The following is a 23,616-nucleotide window of genomic DNA, read 5'->3' as shown; positions in this document are numbered from 1 at the left end:
TTCGCCATGAAATGCACTTCACAAATTTGGATTTGACCTTTTACTTTTCCCCATGATTTTCTTATAAAATGTTTTTGTCAACATGAAAAAATCGAGAACTCTTTTTAACTACTATTTATGGAGCTTGTCAAGTACAACACTGGTGGTGGTGTCCCAATTTTTTTGTTTTCCTGCAAATGCGCTTGCTGCAGCTGGTGGTACAATACTCTGATCTTTTTTTTTTTTTTTTTTTTTTTTTTTTTGCACAACTTTGTAGACGTTCCCCCCATAACTGCCAAACAGTATTTTTGTTTTACTTTCAATTTTACTGAGTGGCTTTGTTTGGTAAAGAGGAAGGTTGTTTTTGAAATTGGCATGATATCGGTTTACATTAATCATAATTATTCTGTTTTTTTTATTGTTTGAATATTTTACACATTATAACTATAGAACCTTTTATAGGCAATGAAACTGAATCCCTTGGTAGTTTTTCACTGTCAATGTTACCTGCAGTATGAAATTTAAGAGGGTAAGAGTGATTGTGCTGTTTTAAAATATTATGTAGTAGTGTATCAAAATTGGCCAAAACATTATTTGGGGCACTTTTGTGAGTCTGAATGTCTAAACATTTGTCAGCTTTGCTGCCTTGTTTCCATTATGGTGTCTGTATATTTTTCAGCTTTGCTGTCTAGTTTAATATTACCAGCAATAATTCTAGTACTTCCATATGCATGTGGTATACTGGGCAACATTTTGTCTTTCGGAGCTCAGTGACGTATGTCCCTATATTGTCTATAAAAAAGTCTCAGATAAAGCATTGCATGCATGCTCAGACATTTTATGTGCCTGTCCATAAACCTTATGAGCCTGTGCATAAATCATATGTGTCATTGCCTAAACCTTATGTGTTTGGGCATTTATTTTTCTATTCTTCTACATTTTACTTCTAGATTTACCAAGCGTAATAAGTGGAGACAAGATAGGATTCCTAGATCCACATGAAAAATTCTTTGGTCCCAGGACAACAGGGAAGCAATGGCATCTTGAAAATGATGAGGGAGAAATCTCTTCTCTGCCTGATCAGTTTGAACCATTTGTGGGGATTTTTGGTGGCCGTGACATAACATTCAGTGGTGAAGTTTATAAGGGAACACTGTTTCGCTTTCCACTCAGGACAGGTTTACAAGATCCCTCTCAATTCTGTTCACAATTGTCAGAGCAGATATATGCATCAGAAAAAATTGACAGTTTGTTCAAATCTTTCATGACATGTGCATATATGAACCTTTTGTTTTTGTCATCACTGGAAAGCATTGAATTGTATGAAAGAACAGAAGGAAGTGAGAAACCAGAGTTAATCTTTAGGTTGGCATTACATAAAAACTGCATCAAAGGTGTGAGATCAAAGCGTAGAGAGTTTTTGTCAGAAATTGCTAAGGTGCAACAAACCAATGAGTGGCCAGAAAAACCAATTCAGTCCACGTATGAGCTCCAATTCACAGAGACGACATATATCCACCAATCAGCTGCCTCCACACCTCCCCCCTTGAAGAAGGCCAAAAAGTCTGTTGACAAAACTTCTAAGACGACCAAATGGATGCTCACAAACCACTTTTCTGGAGGCCAAGTGAGTTCACAGTTTCAAGAACTGGCAAATGATTCAAAACTGGGTTACCTTCCATGGGTGGCTGTTGCTATGTGTTGTAGCACAAAGGACGAACCATTTCAACAAGTCAAAAAGAAGCCCAAACAACCAAAGGGCCACTTCTTCTGTTTCCTACCGCTCCCACTTGAAGAAAAAAGTGTGACTGGTCTACCAGTTCACATCAGCGGGTTCTTTGCACTCAGCCAAAATCGCAGACAACTGAAATGGCCCACTGCAGACCAAGATAGGTCTGCCTTGACAGATAAAGCACTTCTGTGGAACATCTGCTTGGTGGAAGAAGCAGTTTCAGTGGCGTATGCAGAACTCCTAAATTGTGCCATTCTCGCAGGCTTTTCACCAATGTGCGTTTATAATGCAATGCCAGACTGCAGTGTAACTGATCCAAAATTTGAAAAAATGGTCACATGTATGTACAGAGTGACTCTAAGGAGGCAATCATTTTATAGCCCAACAACCGACACCTCTTCCTCTGCCAGTACATGGCACAATGCCAGTGAAGTCTTGTTCAATGATTTAAGCCCTAACATGGACAATGTTGAAGATCTTGTGAATGTTCTCATGCAAAGTGGCGAAAAGATTTGCACAGTCTTATCACACGTAGAAGAAGCATTACAAAAGCATGAAGTGAAAATTGCTAAGATTCAGCCAGGACATGTGCGCACTGCTCTAAAGAAACCAAGTGTGTCCACCTGGGTAGACAGCCTCTCATTTGTCAAAAAGATGTCTATCCTGAAGTACATCCTCTCTGATTCATCCTATGGTGATATAATTGGGATCAAACTTTTGCCCCGAAGCGACCAAATTGTTAGGTTCCAGTCCAGTGGAAATGATGCAGTGTATATTCCAACCAAGGATCATCCAAAAGAGCTTCTTCCCGGGCTGACCCACAGCTTATTGGAGACTGAGAGAGTTCCATCTGAGGTTGCTGCACACCTGGAAAAGATGGCAACTTTAGGTATAACTATTAAAGTTCTAAACAGCACTTAGAATCTGCTAATAGGCAAGTTCAATTGAATGGAAAAGAATCTTTGGATTACGTTACCTTTTTCAGAAACAAATCTGGTCATTAACCCTCAAGTGACTGGGTGGGGTCATTTACGACCCCAATCATATGATTTAATGTGCCATCTCTTTATTTTTTATTCAAATTTTCTTTCCTTGGATGAGTTTTTGATAGTCTACTAATCCTACACACTTTCACAGTTTTTTGTAGGGATTAACCAATTAGTGTGGCGTATACATCACAAACTCTTGTTGGGTCATTTATAACCGCAAAGAGAAGCATTGGTTTTTAAATATTAGTTTTTAAATTTTATTCAAATCTTTTGCCCATGCAACACTGACAGGAAAATGTCACATGCATGTGCTTCATGCAATCAGCCAGTGTGCCCAAATCATAGGCACAAATAAGTGTTTTGTGAATTTAAGATTGTGCTTGAAGTGTGACTAATAGTGCATTGCTGTATAAAATTTCAGTAGCTTTGTTGGAAATTGTTCTCATAACTGGGTCTCTCATTTTGATGGTTACAATTTTCGGGTATTTCGGAAATCTAAAGAATTCTATCGATATCATATTATACATATTGTAACAAAGGGGGTCACAGGAGCCACGAATCTGCTATTTAAAATCATTAGAAACAATGTAAACATGTGCTGCACGATCGTCTGCTATGACCGGAATCTACTTTTCTTCAATAACTTTACATTAAATCTTACCTAAGACTTCGTTTTTCCTTAGAGACATATGTCCTGGAGTTTATCCAACTAAACCCATAGGTTAATTCTTCATTTAAATCCCAAATAATGGAAATACGGCGCTAAATCTACAATACACAAGTTAGTGACACTTCCATGCAGAGCGGCCATGCTGTTAGGTCGCGACCTTCGACCTTTGACCACAGCGCGAGCATGACGTAACGGAGTCTATAAATAGGGCTGCAGAGCCAAAGCGTGGGTTCTTCGAAAAAGCTGACTCCCCTCTCGACAGAATTAGAATCAACAGCCTTTAGTACCAGTGAGTTAGATTTTATTTAGAGGGTGCCCCCGCGGGGGTAACCCGCCTGTCATTAGCCATTTTCTATGTAGTTTGGAACTGAATTTAATGAAACTTTATCTAATTTTAGTAAGTTCAACTTGTAGTAGTTGCTAGATCGAAGTTACGTTCTCTGTTTAGATATTTCGCGTAGCTTCCCCATGACCTCCCTTTTTTTACTATTAACCGTTTTTCACCACTAATTACCCGCTTCTGTTGTTTTGCACTCCCTGTGCAAGTAATTAAGTGATGTTCAGTTAATTTTTTTCTTCTCTTTAACCTGTTCGTCTATGTTACTGTAGTTATCTCTAGGAGATCAAAGGTTATCTCAGGTTATCCCTATAGGTTATCTTAAGTTATCTTAACAGGCTATCTCTATAAGAGAACACGGTATCTTAGGTTATCTCTATAGGTTATCTTAAGTTATCTTAACAGGTTATCTCTATAAGAGAACATGTTATCTAAGGTTATCTCTATAGGTTATCTTAAGTTATCTTAACAGGTTATCTCTATAAGAGAACATGTTATCTTAGGTTATCTCTACAGGTTATCTTAGGTTATCTTAATGGGTTATCTCTATAAGATCAAAGGTTATCCCAGGTTATCTTAATGGGTTATCTCTATAAGATCAAAGGTTATCTCAGGTTATCTCTATAGGTTATCTTAAGTTATCTTAACAGGTTATCTCTATAAGAGAACATGTTATCTTAGGTTATTTCTATAGGTTATCCCAGGTTATCTTCATGGGTTATCTCTATAAGATCAAAGTTTATCTCAGGTTATCTCTATAGGTTATCTTAAGTTATCTTAATGGGTTATCTCTATAAGATCAAAGGTTATCTCAGGTTATCTCTATAGGTTATCTTAAGTTATCTTAACAGGTTATCTCTATAAGAGAACATGTTATCTTAGGTTATTTCTATAGGTTATCCCAGGTTATCTTCATGGGTTATCTCTATAAGATCAAAGGTTATCTCAGGTTATCTCTATAGGTTATCTTAAGTTATTTTAAGGGGTTATCTCTATAAGAGGACAAGTTATCTCGAGTTACCTTAAGGGGTTATTACTATATGGAAACCGATTATCTTTAATGTTTGGGTCATTTAAAATTTACCGGCATGTGCTCGTTAGATTAATTACCACTAGTTTCTGAGTTTTTAACAAGTAAGGCGACTGGCAAGCTTATTAACTATGGTCATACAAGGTTAGATTTGTGAGCTTTTCAGAGAGTGGCGCCCTCTCTTTAATAAAGTGCTAAGGTCAGAGAATTCATTAAGTTACCTAATTAGAAGGGTGGACTTATACCGCCAAGTTTATGTCTTTATCAAGTAAGGCGACTGGCAAGCTTTTGTAACTATGGTCATACAAGGTTAGTTTTGTGAGCTTTTCAGAGAGTGGCACCCTCTCTTTAATAAAGTGCTAAGGTCAGAGAATTCGTTAAGTTACCTAAGTCAAGTGGTTTATGCTTTTAACAAATAAGGTGATTGGCAAGCTTATTTAGCTATGGTTTTACAAAGTTAGATCAGTGAGTTTTTAGAGGGCAGCACCCTCTCTTTAATATAAGGGCTCCTAGCAATTATTAAGTTTTTAAGTGGACAGTTGGCTGACTGAATATGGAGGTGTTTTTCCTGGTGAGGAGGGGTTCCAGCATGTAGGAATTGGTCCCTTGGCTGCAGTTGACAAGTTCCTGGCCAAGACCTTGGGGTGCAGTTGACAGGTTCCTGGCCAAGGTTGCTGCTGGTTTTGATGGCGACGAGAAGTGCACATCTCATCCTCGGGTGAAAGGCCGTTCGGGTCCGGGGCACCATCGGCGCAGACGTCAACTTGGTGCTGTTGATGATGTTCCAGTCCAAGTGCGCGGTGAAATCCTCCATGAGACTTGGGGGTAGTTTTTATTTTAGTTTCCTTAGTTATCCCATTGAGAACACCAGATACCTTATTCAGCCAGCTGATACCAAGAAGAAACAAAGTGAGGGTCAACGACGTCCATCAACGATGCCATCCAACGCGGTGCCGTCAACGAGGCCGTCCTTCGCGTAGTTACCACCAGAGATACCAGATGTCGTCGCACGCTTCCCAATTCCATCAACGGTGCCATCTAACGCGAACCGCCAACGAGGTCGTCCTTCGCGTAGTTACCACTAGAGATGCCAGATGTCGTCGCACGCTACCCAATTCCATCAACGATGCCATCTACGCGGTGCCATCAACGAGGCCGTCCTACGCATGGTTACCACTAGAGATGCAGATGTCATCGCACGCTACCCAATTCCATCAACGAAGTCATCTAACGCGAACCGTCAACGAGGCCGTCCTACGCATGGTTACCACTAGAGATGCCTGATGTCATCGCACGCTACCCGATTCCATTAACGATGCCATCCAATGCAGTGCCGTCAACGAGGTCGACTCCATCTCAGATGTCATCTCACACTACGCGCAACGCCAACTCCTCAATTTTATAGACATTTATGACAATAAGTCATGTGATGGTCACCACTGACTTGAGAATTTTATGGTCGATTTATCCGTTTAATAAAATTTATTAAAACATAAATCTGCCTCTTTATTTCTGAAGGACAGGGATATACTTTCCCTAAGAAACATCCAAGTTCCCACGCCGCGCATGGGTGTCGCGGTCGCTCGGGCCCGACCCCTCGCGTTACAATATATTAAAGGGATAATAACTCTTCGTATGAGATCTATATTTCACAATAAAAACATTGTGAATAACTCATAGAAATATAATATATTCTGTTTTACCACAAAAATGGCAGTTATAGCTATTATTCTGCTATCTGAGTTTGTCTTTAGATCACGTGACCTCCATTGATGGCTATACTCTGTTAAAATCTCTTAAGAGATTTTAACAAAAAACCAAACTTTTTAGAAAAAAACCAGGGACTAACTTTGAAAGTAAAAATGGATTCATTAACCATTGGTAAGTATGGGGAAATTGTTGTTTACTCCAGGAAAATTCATTTTTTGGCCAAAACGAAGAGTTATTATCACTTTAACAAATTGTTTGTGTGGATTTTGTTTTATACACAGATGTGGTAGTAACATACATGTAGGTTGATTGAATGTGTTCTGAGTAGTATGACTTCCTTACCAGCATTAGGGTATTCCCTACTCAGCAAGTCAGCTAATTATTCTTATTGAAGTTAGCAGGATGCTACCTCAACATAAGTCAAAATATTTTTACTCAAAGTCATTTTGTAATGTACTTTTTTCATTTAGTGTGGCAAATAAAAAGAGAAATATTTCTGCAAGTGGAAACTGACAGGGACTGTCTAAATACCGGTGTAATGTTGTTCTTAAAATCTGTGCTTGGTTATTTCATGTAATAAAAGTATTATCACCAAATACTTATTACATTAGATCATTATAAAACACTTGTCATAAATCCTGGGAGTAGTATAGGTGTGATAAATCCTCAACAGCTTTTTATAATGAGGATCCCTGTGCACCTTGCTGACTTTGCATTGTCTGTTGAGATATTGAATGTGTCTGTATGTATTCTGATCACTGTCTATGTCTTTATTGTCACTGTATGTATAATATATTTTGATTGGTCATTTCAGTCAGTAAAATAGCTTGGTCTCTTGAGGGTTAAAGCAATTTTTTCGGATTTTATATACAGATTCATAAAGGTCAATATATGTTCTTCTCTGCTGTGCCATAAGTGAAGGGTCAAACAGTCACTGTCACCATAGGAAATGGCTGTTAACTCGTTCTGCAGAAAATAAGATTTTATAGATGTCTCTATGTGCCAATTATGCGTGCTGTCATTCATATTGTTAATCTTTCATGACACTGATATATATTATTAATGAAATACAATTTTAATGAAAAAAACTGCAATTAAAAAAGAGAAATTTTCATTTTTGTTTCACTTTAGGATTAACCCAGTTGAAAATTCTAGACAAGACTTCAATGGCTGAATTGATCAGAAGACTCTTCGACCCCTGCAGAGACAACACCAAACACTGGGATCAACACACCACTAACCATCCTACTCATGGCTGGCTTCAGATGGCATGGGAGTACCTGACCCGTCAATTCCCTGACAATCTCTCCAGGTTTGAAGACTTGCACATTCTTCTTGATCTGTCTTCTTGTAGAATTGTGAAGCTGAGTTCTGGCTTACCTGCTTTGATAACTTGTTGGCAAGGGGACAGACTTGATGATGGTTTAGCTAAGTGGCTTAAAGCATTGGGGGTAATTGTATTTCAGAATCTCCCCAAATTTATTGAAGATCACCATGCTGTTGTACCAAAATACATAAGTCCTCCAACACCTGAAGGTGTTTTACAGGCTCTTTCAAATGTGCAGACCCAAACCAACTTAGAAAAGATAAAAGACTGGCCAATGGCAGAGAAGGATAAGCTCAGAAAGCTTGTCTCTGAAGCCTCTGCGCATGACATAAAGTCACACAGAAAATTGCTTATGGAACTTCCAATCTTTATGTCGGTTGGTGGAACAGAATACTCTGATCCTCAAAGTTCTGGCAACAGAGTTTCTCTCCATGAAGCACCCTGGGTTTTACATCAACGTCCAAGCTTTTCATTACGTTGGAAGTTTATCGATGCATCAGGAACAGACTCTGAATTGCTAGTTCAGCAATTAGGAATAAGAATTTTGGACACGAATGAATTGCTAGGAGAAATTGTGTTAGCAGACATTGAGTGGTACCAGGAAAGCGGAGAGATTGATATTTTGATGAAGCAGGTACTGACCATCAACATGAATGAAGATAAAGAAATACGTCATATGGTGAGAGACATTCCTTTTGTTCCAAATGAATCAGGAGAGAGATTTACAGCAAGCCAATTGTTTGATCACCATGATTCAGTGGTATTTGATCTCTTTCATGGGGTATCTGATGTCTTTCCAACTGGACAGTATAAGGATGATACACAATTACATGCGGCTCTGAAAAGGTTAGGATTGAAGACAGAAAGAGAAAAAATAACTGCAGAGGACATTTACAAGGCAGCTCAGTACGTTCAAAAGGGATTGACCACGCAAAACATTTTGATGGATAAATCAGAAGCAATTATGACCATTTTGAGATCCAGACCAACTATATTAAAGAATAGGCTGAGAAACGGAAACAGGCTCTCGAGCTGTTTGAAAAGAACCAGGTTTATCAAGGTCAAGTCAAGGCCAGAGAATTATCCCAATTCTTTGCCTTGGTGTCCATCAGATTGCACCTTTTTAAGTCCAAGTGAGTTGCACAGCAGTATCTATGAAAAAGTGATTGGTTCTGTGGAACATGTCTCTTATGAGGTTGTGAATGAAGAGATTGCCAGGGAATTTGGATGGATCGAAAGGCCCACTATGCCAAAAGTCATAGCCCAGTTAGAACAGGTAGTAAGCCATTATACAAGCAGAGAAAAGAGTGTGTTTCTGCCAATGATTCTAGATATCTATGGAGAATTGTTTCATCCAGTTAGGAGGGATGTTCCCTACGAAGGCCTTAAATCCAGCTCACAGAAATGGATCTGGAATGGAGATGGATTTTCCTCATCAAAAGATGTTGTCCCTGGTATTCCTCCAGAACTGCAAGGGATTCAGCTGCACCCTCATTTGTTTGTCCTTCCAAGAGAAGTAGAGCAATTCAGCGAACAATTTTCCCAGTATGGTGTGAAACCAAAAGATAAACTTGAAATCATTCTGCAGGTGCAAAGCAATATCGAAATCAAATACCAACAAGAAGAAAGGGTCCAGTCTCAGATAACCAACAGCAACGCTGCAGATCTTGATGCACAGAGAGATCTTCAGACCATTATTGATCTGTTGCACATTGTTGAGTCAATGGACGAGGTTACAATATCCCAACTGCCAGATAAGCTCTTAGTGCCTGTTCATAGTGATAACAAATCCACCCTCATCCTTAAGCCAGTCTCCCAGTGCACTTACTGTGATATGGACTGGCTTCAGCAAGGGTATGATGTCACTGATATTAATGATGAAGAAACAGAATCTATCTTCTATGTCCATGAGCATGTCTCAATGCAAACTAGTGAAAAGTTAGGTGTGCCAACTCTTATGAGTCGTATTTTAGATGTAGAAGAGTTGGACATGAACTATGGCCAATCTGAGCCACTGACCTGTCGCCTTCACAATCTGCTTAAGGAAGGCTACACAGATGGGTTATCCGTTCCTAAGGAACTTATTCAAAATGCTGATGATGCAGGAGCCCAAGAAGTGAAGTTTCTGTATGACCAGAGAAGAAATGAAGATGCCCAGACATGCTTGATAGATGAGGGAATGCGAAGTTGCCAAGGACCTGCTCTCTGGGCCTATAATGATGCTGTGTTCACAGAAGAAGATTTCAAAAACCTTGTTCAGCTGGGGGGTGCAACCAAAGAAAAGATGAGTGACAAAATTGGCAAATTTGGACTTGGGTTCAATGCAGTCTACAATCTAACTGATGTTCCAAGTTTCATTAGCAGTAACAGTATAGCCATTTTTGATCCGCATATGAAACACTTGGGAAGAGCAGCAAGATCAAAACCTGGAATTAAGATTAATTTAAAAAACAGAAAAAAGCTTCAGAAGTTGAAGAACCAATTCAAGCCTTTTAATGGGATTTTTGGCTGCAATCTTGATGCCACTGCCAAATCTTGCATGTTTAGCTACAATGCAACATTATTTAGATTTCCTCTACGGACAAAGGAACAATCCTATAAAAGTGAGATCAGCGATGTGCATTATGATGAAAAACAAGTGCAATTGCTTCTTCAGAAATTGGTCGATTCATCTTCAGAAGTTCTACTTTTTACTCAAAATGTGAAGAAAATATCAATTTATCACCTCCCCAAGGATGGAACCCCATCAATGATGCAGTGTATCTATGAAACAACAAAGAACATCTCAAAAGTGATAAGAGGTTTGCATTTACCAGAGCTTCAGCCAACACAAATTTTAAAAGCTTCAACCCAAGCCCTCCAATCAGCAGAATCGGCGCCATCAATTCCAATACCCAAAGACACTCAAAAGCCAACAGTGTCCCTTCTCCTTGAAATGTCCTCCAAAATGGATGCAGGTAGTGTGAGTATTATCAAAACTGAGGAGAGGAATGATTTCTGGCTGGTTACGTCATGCATGGGAGACCTCACATCACAGATGTTGACCATGTGCAAGGGTTCCGGTCTTGTACCTACAGGTGGAGTGGCGGTGCATTTGAAGGAGTGCAGTGTTAAAGGCAGCATTAGATATACACCACTTTGTACTCAGAAGGGAACATTCTTTTGTTATCTCCCTCTTCCAATTTCCAGTGGATTCTCATTTCATGTTAATGGAAGCTTCTCTGTGGAGTCCAGCCGTAAACATCTAACTGAGAAAACCACCGATGATAAAGTTTCAAAAGGAGCTGAATGGAACCAAATCATCTTGAAGGATGTCATTCCCAAAGCACTTCGATTTTGTCTGGAAGACTTGAGAGACTTAACACATGGCACATCTTACAGCTTTAGCGAATTGTGGCCAACCTGTGGGAGCACATATAAACCAGTATGTGACCCTCTTGTGCAGCAGTATTATGCCTCCTTATTTTCCACAGAAGAACAGCAGGCGCCCGCCTTATTTTCAAATGGGAAAATGTGGAAAAATGTCCACAGTATTGGTATCCTCACAGAAGATGTCAAGGGAACAGATATAGGGAGCCATGTTGAAAGAATATTAGAAGATTATCTCGAGAAGAGGGGGAAAATATATGTAAAAGTTCCCAGTGAGACCATGAAAACCATGTTGTCATTTGCCCCTGGAGAGATTCAAGGAAAGATCATGTTTGACCTTCACAGGTTATACAATGAAGCAGTTTTCCCAAAAATCAACAGTCTTGATGGAGATGTCAGAGATGCTTTGATACTTTATGCAATTGACCAAGATGATGAATATCTGAATAAACTCTTGCAGAGATATCCATGCATTCCTTCCACACCTCATGGGGAGTTAAAGCAACCCTGTGCTCTCATGCACCCAAAAAGCAGAGCTGCGTCATTGTATTATGAGGAAGATGGGATTTTCATCAAAGGAACCGAAAGGTCATACCTGAACCCACGTCGCCGCCTGGTATTGCAAAAACTTGGCATCTTTAAAGACATCAGCTGTGAACAGATTTTGGAGAGAGCCCAAAGTGTTGCTGGTCTCCATCAAACAGATAATGCAAGAGGAGTAGAGAGAGGGAAAGAAATATTGCAGTACCTAGCCTGGAGGCTGAGTGGAAAAGAAGGTAGTAAATTGGAAAGTGAACTCAGAGGCGTATTATGTGAAGTGCCATTTCTTCCAGTTAAGCCCAAACCAGACGGTTACCCACTTCCTTGGAAAGGCAATCACAACAATCTTGCTGCACCTAAAGAATGCTTTTCAGCAGATGTGGAAAATTTGGTGTCTTCTACCACTGCTGTTGTCAACAGAAGGGAATTGAAAATGAATAGAAGTGTGGAGAGGTTGCTCCAAATACAGTCTCGAAAAGATGTTGAACTTGATCAGGTATGGGACCAGTTTGATGAGGCCATCGCAGCTGCCCCAAAGTGTGGAAAGTTTGAAAAGAAGCTGAAAGATCTAATTAAGGACATTTATCAGTATCTGAATGATTTACTGCGAAGGGAACCTGCAAAACAGTCCGCTATCAGTAATGCACTGCAAAAGAGAAATGCAGTGTACATTCCACAGTCACAAGAGTTTGTCTCGGGCAGTAAAGTTATATTCGACTCCAAGGCTGGATTTGAGCCACTTCTTTTTGGGCGTCCTTATGACTGGAGAGACTTCCCTGATGTCATGGAAGCTGCTGGTGTTCAAGAAGACTTTGATATTGCAGATTATTTAAAGGCCCTACAGAAACCACATCAAACATACAGCAAAAAATCACTGCCATCATACATACGTCAAATTGTGTCTGCATTACAGCAGAATATTGAGGATGAGATAAAAAAGGAGAAAGTACCCCTCACAACAAAACTGAAATCAATTGAAGATAAAAATGGGCCTATTTATTTACCAGATGAAGATGGAGTGATGTCTGAAGCAAAGCACCTTTGTTTTGATGATTGCCCATGGCTTGAGAATGATGATGATGACATGCATTGTGCACACAAAGATTTACCATATCATGTTGCTATAGGTCTTGGTGTTCAGACGAAAAGAGGTGAAAAGCTTAGAAAATGTTCAATGGGAATTGGCTTTGGTCAGAAGGAAAAACTTACAAATAGAATCAAGAGAATACTAGAAGGATACCCCTGTGACCAGGATATCTTGAAAGAGCTCCTGCAAAATGCAGATGATGCAAAGGCAACTGAAGTTCACTTTGTTTTAGATCCCAGAAACCATTCCACCGAGCGCATATTTGAGGATTGTTGGAAGCCATTGCAGGGACCAGCTTTGTGTGTTTACAACAATAGTCCATTTACTCAAGCAGACATAGAGGGTATTAGCAACCTAGGTGAGGGAAGCAAGAGTGAAGATCCAAACAAAACAGGGCAGTATGGGGTTGGTTTCAATGCTGTATATCATCTCACAGATGCCCCATCTTTCTTAACCAAAGGACAGGAAATTGGAGAAACATTGTGTGTCTTTGATCCACATTGTATTTATGTGCCAGGTGCTTCTATTGCAGAGCCTGGAAGGCGTTATCTTGACATTCCAAAGTTAAGGAAGTCTTTCCCAGATGTATTTGCAAGCTACTTGGATAACATGAGAGAATCTTTTCCAATGGAGGAAGCTACCTTGTTCCGATTGCCACTCAGGAATGAAAACATGGCCAGACAGTCTAAGATAAAACCAAGACCTGTTACCATTCCAGAAATGCAGTCCCTCATGGAAACATTTCAGGGTGATTTATTTCTGATGATGCTGTTTCTCAATAACATTAGGAAAATAAGTGTCTCAGAAATAAATATGTTCACTGGAAAGCTGCAGAACACATACAGTGTTGAGGCCCATCTCAGTGCTGAAGATACACAGGCACAGCAGTCCTTTCTACAGGAAATGGTGACCTGCTCAGAGAGACTGAAAACACAAGAACTGACAGTGGACCAGTTACGTCCCATAAATGTTTCTTTTACCATGTCCTTAAAAGACAACACAGGCAGGTTAGAAACATGGCTTATCACCCAACAGTTTGGCTTCAGCAATCCAAGCTCGATATCTACAACTTTAAAAAAAGCCCTCCGGAACAGAGACTTGGGACTCCTGCCACGTGGAGGGGTAGCACGTCTGCTTCCACCTGACAGTTTACCCACAGAGAAATTTGACCTTCCAGAAGGCAGGGTATTTTGCTTCCTGCCACTACCACTGAAAACAAACCTCCCTGTTCATATCAATGGTCACTTTGCACTGGATCATGAAGCCAGGAGAAACCTTTGGATGGGTGGTGAAAATGCTGATGTGAAATTTGAGTGGAACAACACATTAATAGAGCAAACAGTTGCCCCTTGCTACACTAATATGCTTGAGCAAACAAAGATGATTATCATGAAAGAGATCTATGGAGGTGGTGAGACCCAGATAAGAAAATCTTTGAGGCAGTATTGTGACTTCTTTCCGGATATCAAGTGTGAGAAGAATTACATACGTTATCTGTCTCAAAAAGTATACCAGTTGACCAGTGAACTTCATCTGAGGGTTATTCCAGTTTTGCGACATGCAAGAGTGAGTGAAAAGGGATTTAAAGTTGCATGGTTTCCACCTACAGGAAGTGGAAAAGATGAAATATTCTTTGATGACTTAGATACCCAGATTAAGAAACCAAGGCCTAGCTTCAAAGATATACCCAAATGGCCAAAACCATCATCCAGTGAGATTGTGAAAAGAATTTTATGTGAAAGCAATTTCAATCTTTCATGTTGCCCAATGTCAATATATGGAAATTATCAGGATGCAGGCATTCAGGTGAAAACTGTTAGTCCAGAAGCTGTGCTTTGCTTCTTTCAAACCTACCAAAGACCTGACAGGCTGTGTTTCATTTCATGCTCAGATCTTCCGGAAGACATTGAAAAAACCATCTTTGGAAATGTACACAACCTTCACACTATGTTGAAGTTTTGCAAGAAATCTGAGAATTTTGTGCAGCTGCTTGAGGGTTCTCCATTGCTTGTAACTGAGGACAACAAGCTTAGGATGTTAAGTTCCAGAACACCTGTCTTCTGTTCACCTTTCTGGGACTTGCTGCCTTTGTATGCTGCATCTTTTTGCCATAGGTCACTGGAATGTACAATTTTTCATACAGACCAAGAAAGGTCAATTTTCAAAAAATTTCAGGTATCCGATCTTGCAGAAAGGCTACCATTTGCCTTACCAGAAGTGCTACAAAATGGAGGTATAATCCAATGGGATTTGAAGGCGCCATCAAAAAAGTGGATTCAATTACTGTGGACATACGTTCACTCGGAGGTTGATGCAGTTTCTGAAGGCAAAAAGATTATATCTTTATTGAAGCCACTTTCCCATTGGTGCCTCTTGCCAGTAACTGTAGGGAAATCAACCTGTTTGCTTCAGGTTTCACGAACCCGTGAAGTTATGGACAACCGGGATTTCTTCCATCACTTCCTCAAAACTGAGGTTTTAGGTATCTTACAAAAGTTGGGTGTTCCACAGCTAGCCTATGATATACTACAACAACCCTCTGAAAAGACTGCACTACAAGGTTCTGGTGAGACCATACGTGCAATAATTGGCCACCCTAGAGATCCAAGTTCCATGATCATCGCATTAGAAGGAGTAGCCAAACAACACAAGCTAGCAGGCAGACTGAATGTATCGGAATGTCATGATATTTTGGGATATTTTTGTCAGTATCTTCATGTGCTGGAAAGCAATCCTGAATTGAAACAAAAATTGTGCACTTTACCTTTTTTCTTATCTGCAAAAGAGGAGATTATCAGTATTGAAGGAAAAAACACTTACATTGCACCCAGCTCTATCCCTTTAGATGGCATGCAGCTTTTGGAAGGAGGTGGTAAACATTTGGTCTTCTTGAAACCCTATGGGACGTTACAGCCACTCTACACATGGCTGGGTTGTCGAGTACTCTCTGAGTGTGATATGTACTGTGATTTCATATTACCGAGGTTTGAAATTCTCTCAGAGGAAGAAAGGATTAAACACTTACAGTTCATAGCAGTCAAATTACGCCATAGAATTGGTGAGGATAAATGGGAGAGGCTGATTGATAAACTTTCTCACATGAAGTTCCTACCTGATAGCCGGAGTGGAATTCCTGGCACCCTGTCAACTGCATCAGCTTTTTATGATTCTTACAATGAAGTTTTTAAGGCTATGCTTACAGAGAAAGATTTTCCATCAGAGCCTTTTAGATCTCAACCAATTTTGTGTTTGATGCGTGAGATAGGTTTACAGCATCAAGTCACTTCAGAGAAGTTCATTGAATTTGCCAAAGCCATTGAAAGGGGGGCTATTTTAGCATGGAAAAGTAGAAATAAGGCAGAACTCAAAAAGAGAGAAAAGCAGGCACATGTATTAGTGATACATCTTTTTTCGCGAAAGGATGTTGGTCACTTATTGCCCATTATGAAAGATGTGGCCTTTCTACCACGACATGTTGCTTCAAGCAACCTTCAGAGGCTGTGCCCATGTGGCAATATGGATGGAGAAACAGTGAGGCCTTTCATCTGCTTCAATGGTGCTGTCTCATACAAGCAGGAATATGAACATTTGTCATGGACAAGTGTTTCATTCTTGGAACAGTGGGCAGAACCAAGGGACAGAAAATTGTGTGAAATACTTGGAGTGAAAGAAATCCCCTCTTTGGAACAGGTGATAGACCACTGTTGCAATGTGTGCCACTATTTGCAAGAGCAAATCAAAGATTTAACATCTGAAGAATCTGAATTGCTCTCTGAAACAATGGGACAGATATATCAGCACTTGGAAAGATATAAAAACAAAGTTAAAGAAAATCCGAAATGGACTCAAAAACTGCAACACTTGACCTGCATTTTAGTAGAGGATGGAAAAAGGTTTGTTTATCCGAGTCAAGTTGCTACTTCTTGCTTGGAAGAAGAAGAAATAAAGCCTTATCTTTTTGCTGTGCCTTCACATTTTGCAAGTTGTTTGGAGCTCTTCAAGCTAATAGGCAGCACAGATAGACCCTCCTGCTGTCAGTATGCCACTGTCTTGGAAATGATTCATAAAGATACTGAAGGAGAAAAACTGGAACCAAATGAAAAGAAAAAGGCATTGAAAGCAATGGGCTTTTTGTTTAAAAATCTTCACAGAGGGGAGGAATGGCCAGAGCAGGTAAAACTGTTATACTTGCTTACTTCTGCTGGGGAACTGAGGCAGTCCAAGGACATTATCTTTATTGATAACATGTCCCATTTTGACCGACTACAGAAATTTCCATTGGAAGAATCCATGCTTGCTCGTCCTTCTATGGAAGAATTTGGACCTGAAGCCTCATCGTACAGCGATGTTGCTGAATGTTTGCCAGAATGTTTGCGCCTTAGATATCTGACTGATGTTGTCAAAGAGAAACTTCACTCTGAACCAAGCATCAACATTCTTCAAGAGCATCCTTTGAAATGGAAGATAGAATCAGAAATTTTTTATCAGGCAGTGATGCGTCTCTGTCGTCATGCTGGTAAAACACAAGGCTTCACTGTGAGTAAGCAGGACAGAGATGAGCTACAAGAAAACATAAAAAACATCAAACTTCACTTTGTAACAGAACTGACCACTGTTTTAGAATACAAAGGAGAGGTTTTGTCTGGAAGTGAGAAAACACAGTCATCCTTCTATCAAAAGGCTCATTGTGGGCAACAATCACATTGTTTTTATTTAAAAGGCAATTTTCAAATGTGCAACTTTTCACCCAGGTTTGTTGAAATCTTGAACAGTTTATCGAAAGGGAGACTGTCAACTTCCCTCCATCACATGTGCCATATCCTAGATAAAAAGATTGATGAGATTTCAAGATATTTGGATGATCAGGACATTCCTCCAGATGATTACTGCTCAGATACCAGTGTTCTTCCCACCCCTGGCACTTACCTTCACATAGAAGACCAGCATCTGCTGTCTGAGAATTTTCACCACTTTGAATGCGGTGAATACGTAGGCTATGAAGTAGAGGATCCATTGTTGAAGAGTCTTGAGGGGCTCCCAATATACATATATGCCATTGTCCTAGAAGAGATCAAGGAAGATGCCGACTCTCAAACCTCAGATGTGCTAAGAAGATACAAAATAAGAATTGGGAGTGAAGAAGAGGATGTGCTTGTTGTGACGGCAAATGACTTGTACAAATTTAAACGCACAGCAAAAGTTAACTCAAAGGATGTTGTTCTTTATGATAAAACTCCAACTGAGGATGACTTCACTCCAACATGTCTGGAGGACATTAAGGAAGATATCACAAAAACACTGGAGGCTGCGTGGAAACTTGATGAAAATGAGAGGAAAAAAGTCATCAAGAGACTCCTCCGAAAATATCACCCAGACAAAAACCTTGGCCAAGAAGATATTTGCAATGAAGCATGCAAATTCATACAGACTGAAATAGCTAGACTTGAAAGAGGTCCGCAAGAAACATCAACTGGTCCTAGATGGTCACACACTACATATGAAGATGTGTTTGAGCATTTTTACACCAAAATGGGGCATCGTGCCAGCCAGGAGAGAGAATGCCATGAGAGGTATTATTCCAGGGAGAGTCATGGTAGTGACAGCAGGACATATGGTGGATTCTGGGAAACTCGTAAGAATCCCCAACCCTACGAGGCTTCCAGATGGTTCCGCCAGGCCCAGTGGGATTTCAAAGCAGTCTCCAATGACACCAGAGAACCTTTCCAGAGCTATGAATGGGCTTGCTTCAAGTGCCATCAGGTTAGATAATGCTGGTTCAATCTCAGTTCAGTTCACAATGAGTAATTGAGTTTGATCATTATACCGTGCAGTTTTATTTTTAATATTGAATTATTTTAATAAAGTAATTTATTAGATTTCATAAGTTGATTAAATTTTGGAGTGTAATCCCAATTTTTCACCTGTTCTGTCAATCTGCTTACTTCTTGTTTATGCTCTTTCGACAGTTAAAATTAAACAGTACGTATTTACTATTTTTTCAAATTGAAACACTATAAATATGCAATTAGTTTATCTATATTGCATATGTATATTATAATTTCAGTCAGCAGAAAAAGCACTGAAGGCCGCACAGTTTGCCATCAATGCCAATCTGAAATGCAACACTCACGACCTGCCTACAATGGCTGCCACACTTAACCTTGCAGACAATTGCTCGACTATTTCACTGCTGTCCAGACGACTCCAGTCCCTTCTTACACATTCCACTGCCATGCGCTACCCTGACAGGTGTCGTGGTCTACCACATGAGGTCTACAACATGAACACAGCAACACAAGCTGTGGACATCACCAGCCAACTGCTGACTGAGATCGAGACATTGTTGACAGAGAAAGGCGTGCCAATGGACAGAACAATGTAAATTTCTTCTCTTTTTATGTAATTAATCAATGCAAATTTCTTTTACTTTGAGAACATTTGCTTTGCAGGATATTTTAGTGTCCTGTTACAGGATTGCTTCAACATGATGAACATGGGTGTGTTGAGAATTATTGTCTTGGGGGAAAATGAAACTAATTTTGAATTGCGTACTTTGGATAGGTTTCATATTGCACTACAGGTATATATACAGAACAATTCCTATGACAGAAACATTTTTTTCTTTATTGAAAAGATGGATAAAAACATCTTCATTGAAAATAAAAATTTTGCTCTTTGGTTTTATTGCCATATGTATGTTTTAGTATATATACTGAAAAAATGTAAAAAGATTTTTCTTGGAGTTTGACGTGAACCTTAGATGTATATACAGTGTAAAAAAGAGTGAACATACATGTTTAGGTAATCCATGAAAAACATTGTGTATTTTGGATAGGTCTCATATATTACACTATAGGTATATATACAGGAAAATTCATATGACAGGAACATTTTTTTCTTTATTGAAAAGTTGGATAAAAACATCTTTATTGTAAGTAACATTTAATTTCCTTTTTGCTTTTAATGCCAAATACATATTTTAGTATACTGAAAAAATGTAAATAGATTTTTATTGGAGTTTGAAGTGAGTCTTAGTTTGTATATATACAGTGTAAAAAAGAGTGAACATACGTACATGTAGTTGTAGTCTTAGGTATCTTTTTGCTGATAAGGTGGAAATTTAAGTGATATAAAATATTTGTACATACATACATTCATGGTGTGTGTATATATATATATATATATATATATATATATATATATATATATATATATATATATATATATGCTTTTTGAACTTTTTATTTCTGTTGTATACTGTATATATACATGTAGGCTGGGTACAGTATATATCTGCTTTGCATTAGTCACATCTGAAACCAGACTAGGTGACGTACAGAGCAGTAATAGAACAATGCCATTAGAAGACAATATGCTTGTTATAATTTTTCTATTCAGAATTTGTGTCCAAATAATTTTTCCTTTTTTCAATTTTGAAATTCATCAAAGTTCTAGAAACCACATTGTATTGTAGAGGAAAGTCAGTTAACAAACTTTTGAAAGAAAGCATGACAGTTGGCATTTGTATGTAGATTGATTTCTTTTGATACATTTTATCACAGAATTTTGCCACTGTTATGAGAAAAGAAATTTGATGTGCATATTCATGCAAACAATATAATATGCAGGTATTTTGCTGGTAGCTAGTAGAAAATGTAAGCTGTGAAATATTAGAAAATTTAGATAAATTGCAGCAAATGTGCTTTGCAGGGATATGAAGAGGTATCCTTGCAGATCAATGTGCATGCGTTTTTTAATTTAGAAAAATCAAGTAATTGTGTCTATTTCTTATGCTGTTAATATATGCTGCTAGTTTTACATCAATTACAGGAAAATGCGATGAAAAAATTACTAGAGTATATGGTAATGCTTAATAATGTATAGTTACTTAAATAAGCATTATTTGTTTCAATATATTGCTTAAGAGTAAGCAGGCTCTATGGCAATTAAGTAAGATTTGAAATGTAAGACTTCCATCGATTGCAGTGAGCACCCTCTGCAAATATAAACACCAGCGTAACACATGCACGTTATGCAAAGTGACAATTTTTCATAGAACAAAGTTCATTGTTTTAAAAATGAAATGTGGTAACTTGAAAGGAACTGATTAAGGCTGTAGTTTAAAAGGATTTTGGTTGTTGTTCTTTACAAATCTATAATGAATTTTTAAATTATAGAGGGATCACATTTAAGATTATAATGCAGTGTATGGCAGATGCTGATGTTAGAAGAATGTGTATATAATAAGTGAACCACATTCTTCTAACATCAGCATCTGTATATATAAAAAATAAGATATGTATAATTTCAGTTAGTAAGCATGCTAGTAAGCAGTATGCGAGGGTAGGGAATACCTTTTGCATTCTGTGTGATTGGACTTATTTTTTTAGTGTGATAAGTTATTTGAGCCCAATATTATGCGTGGTATGTGATTCAAGAATTCTTGGTGATTGGTGATTGGCCTGAATATATCTTGGTGATTGGTGATTGAGCTATTTTAATCTTGGTGATTGGTGTTTAATGGGGGGGGGGTATTCCCTGTATACCCTCGTATGCCACCTGTTCTATAATCAGAATTATTACAGATAACTAGGTGGGTAGTGCCAAGTATACAGTGGAGTTGGAGTTTTTATTATTATTATTATTATTATTATTATTATTATTATTATTTTATTTATTTTTTTTTTTGAGGGGGTGGTTTGCAGCTGGTTTGCAGGATTTACTTCTTAATTATTATTGTTATAAAGGGACAATGTAAGTTATTAACCTACAATGTACTGTAGTAGCTATAGGGTCCAAAATGAGCATTCTTGCTATTTCATTTAAATTTAAGATAATATTTTAGTTAGATTGGATTTTTTGAAGGATTGGGGGAAGTGAGGTACATATACCATATATAATTACATGTAAGTTTGTTTTTTGGAAGGATTAGGGGAAGTGAGATACATATACCATATATAATTACATGTAAGTTTGTTTTTTGGAAGGATTAGGGGAAGTGAGATACATGTACTATATATAATTACATGTAAGTTTGTTTTTTGGAAGGATTAGGGGAAGTGAGGTACATGTACCATATATAATTACATGTAAGTTTGTTTTTTGGAAGGATTAGGGGAAGTGAGATACATGTACTATATATAATTACATGTAAGTTTGTTTTTTGGAAGGATTAGGGGAAGTGAGATACATGTACCATATATAATTACATGTAAGTTTGGTTTTCCCTAATTAATTGAGTGCACATATTATGTATCTTTTTATTCTAGTATATAATTTTGGTTTTAGGTCATGTATAGTGTAAGCTTTTACATACAAACAAAAAATAAAGCTATGTAGACATTTAGCTGGGAACATGAAATTTATTGGTTTAGGGAATCATCTGAGTTTAATTAGACCGTGATATCTTGTACCCGTCACACTGTACTGTATATGGTCCAAGATAATGTCAAAGGAACAGCTAAGTCTGCCCTAGTTTGTGTGTATTCAGGGTGCTTAAACTACAGCTATTACATAGGGGGAAGTTGGGGGGGGGGGGGGAGGGGGGGAGGGGCAGCCCTGGCTATTATCTTGTATGTATGTAGGCATAGGGGTGGAAATTGCTTGTTTTGAAGTTGGTTGGTTTGGATATGTGTTCATTAGACCTATTTATGTGTGTGTGTGGGGGGGGGGGGGGGTGCTTATTTAATCACATATCGCAAAGTGAATTCAGTTTTGTTTTCCATGTGCACTACACAATTGCTGAAAATGTCTCAGTTGTGCCTTTGATGGTAGGGTTATTAATGTAACACCTGAAATTATTTGAGACCCCTTCCCAAATGAGAAAAGGGGGAAAACTGTCAAATTCAGATATTGCTTGAAGACCATATGTCTTGAATTTTGGAAGTCCAGTAAATTTTTGTCTTGCACATGATAAAATGATGTCTAATAATTAATATGTATAATATGTTAACTTTATTTATCTGTCATTTTAATATTGACTGTCAGTTACTATATTATATACAATTAGGGTTAACTGCAGCATTATCAAGTTACATGCAGAATAGCATCTCCACTCATCTGATTTTAATGAATGGTTTTCTTAGGCTTGATGGATTATAGAGATCAAAAGGTAGTTTGTCACAAACTAGCAAAGACTCCAAATCTAGAGGCGTGTTCAATACTACTCATATTTGGGAAGAAACACAAAGAGGACACTAAGGAAAAGGAATTAAGATTGCTATAGCATTTAAACTACACTGAACTCTCAGATGGATATGAGATCAATGCTCTACCCCTAAACCTGTGTGATGTTAGTACCAGTACTGCAGCACTTTACAACACTACCTTAGTCACACTGAAACTGAATGGCACTTCTAAATATCTCTCCTGAGCAATAACATTTTTTGACATTTGTGACAAAACAGCTTTCGATCTCACTTATATAGCAAACTATAAACACAAAATTTGTTAATTTTGATATTATGTTTAATTGAGGAAAATTAAGGTTAAGTGCATCATGATTAAGTTAGGATAGCACTTATGTTTATCTAATTTTTATTAAATGGTGTTTAAAAGAGATATTGGTCTCTTATTGAATGAATTTCAACAATAAAATTTTGGTTAATTTACATGTTTTGTTTTGACTTGAAATGTATAGTAATTCAATTTAAAATACCTTCATTCACTTTTTTATATATTAACATGGACAATGTACTAGTACAGCTATTCCTTTACAAATACAGTTTTTGATAATGTAATGCAATGATGGAATTATTATATACTACATGTATTGAATTATTGACCATGTTTGATATGAATTATAAAAGTGTGACGAGGAATAGCGAAATTAATTCTGGTTTAATGG

At 38.2% G+C, this 23,616-nt stretch overlaps 1 protein-coding gene across 2 annotated transcripts in view; it reads left to right on the top strand.

The window, feature by feature from the left end:
• Nucleotides 1–23,380, top strand: part of LOC147762007 (sacsin-like) — a 41,317-nt gene extending 17,937 nt beyond the window's left edge. The window contains exons 6-8 of one of the 2 annotated variants that reach the window (XM_087010852.1): nucleotides 930–2,600; nucleotides 7,579–18,530; nucleotides 18,835–23,380. In XM_087010852.1, the coding sequence (XP_086866978.1) occupies nucleotides 930–2,600; nucleotides 7,579–18,530; nucleotides 18,835–19,152 (12,941 nt within the window). In that variant the 3' untranslated portion in view covers nucleotides 19,153–23,380. Of the gene's footprint in view, nucleotides 1–929; nucleotides 2,601–2,631; nucleotides 3,660–7,578; nucleotides 18,531–18,834 lie in introns of those variants that run through there. The other variant, XM_087010853.1, reaches the window with a different exon arrangement.
• The last annotated feature ends 236 nt before the right edge of the window (nucleotides 23,381–23,616 follow it).

This window comes from Lingula anatina, chromosome 4 (assembly GCF_051362555.1).
Source record: "Lingula anatina isolate TDL-2025a chromosome 4, LinAna3.0, whole genome shotgun sequence".
Lineage (NCBI taxonomy): Eukaryota > Metazoa > Brachiopoda > Lingulata > Lingulida > Lingulidae > Lingula > Lingula anatina.
This window is presented reverse-complemented; position numbering and strand designations above follow the sequence as displayed.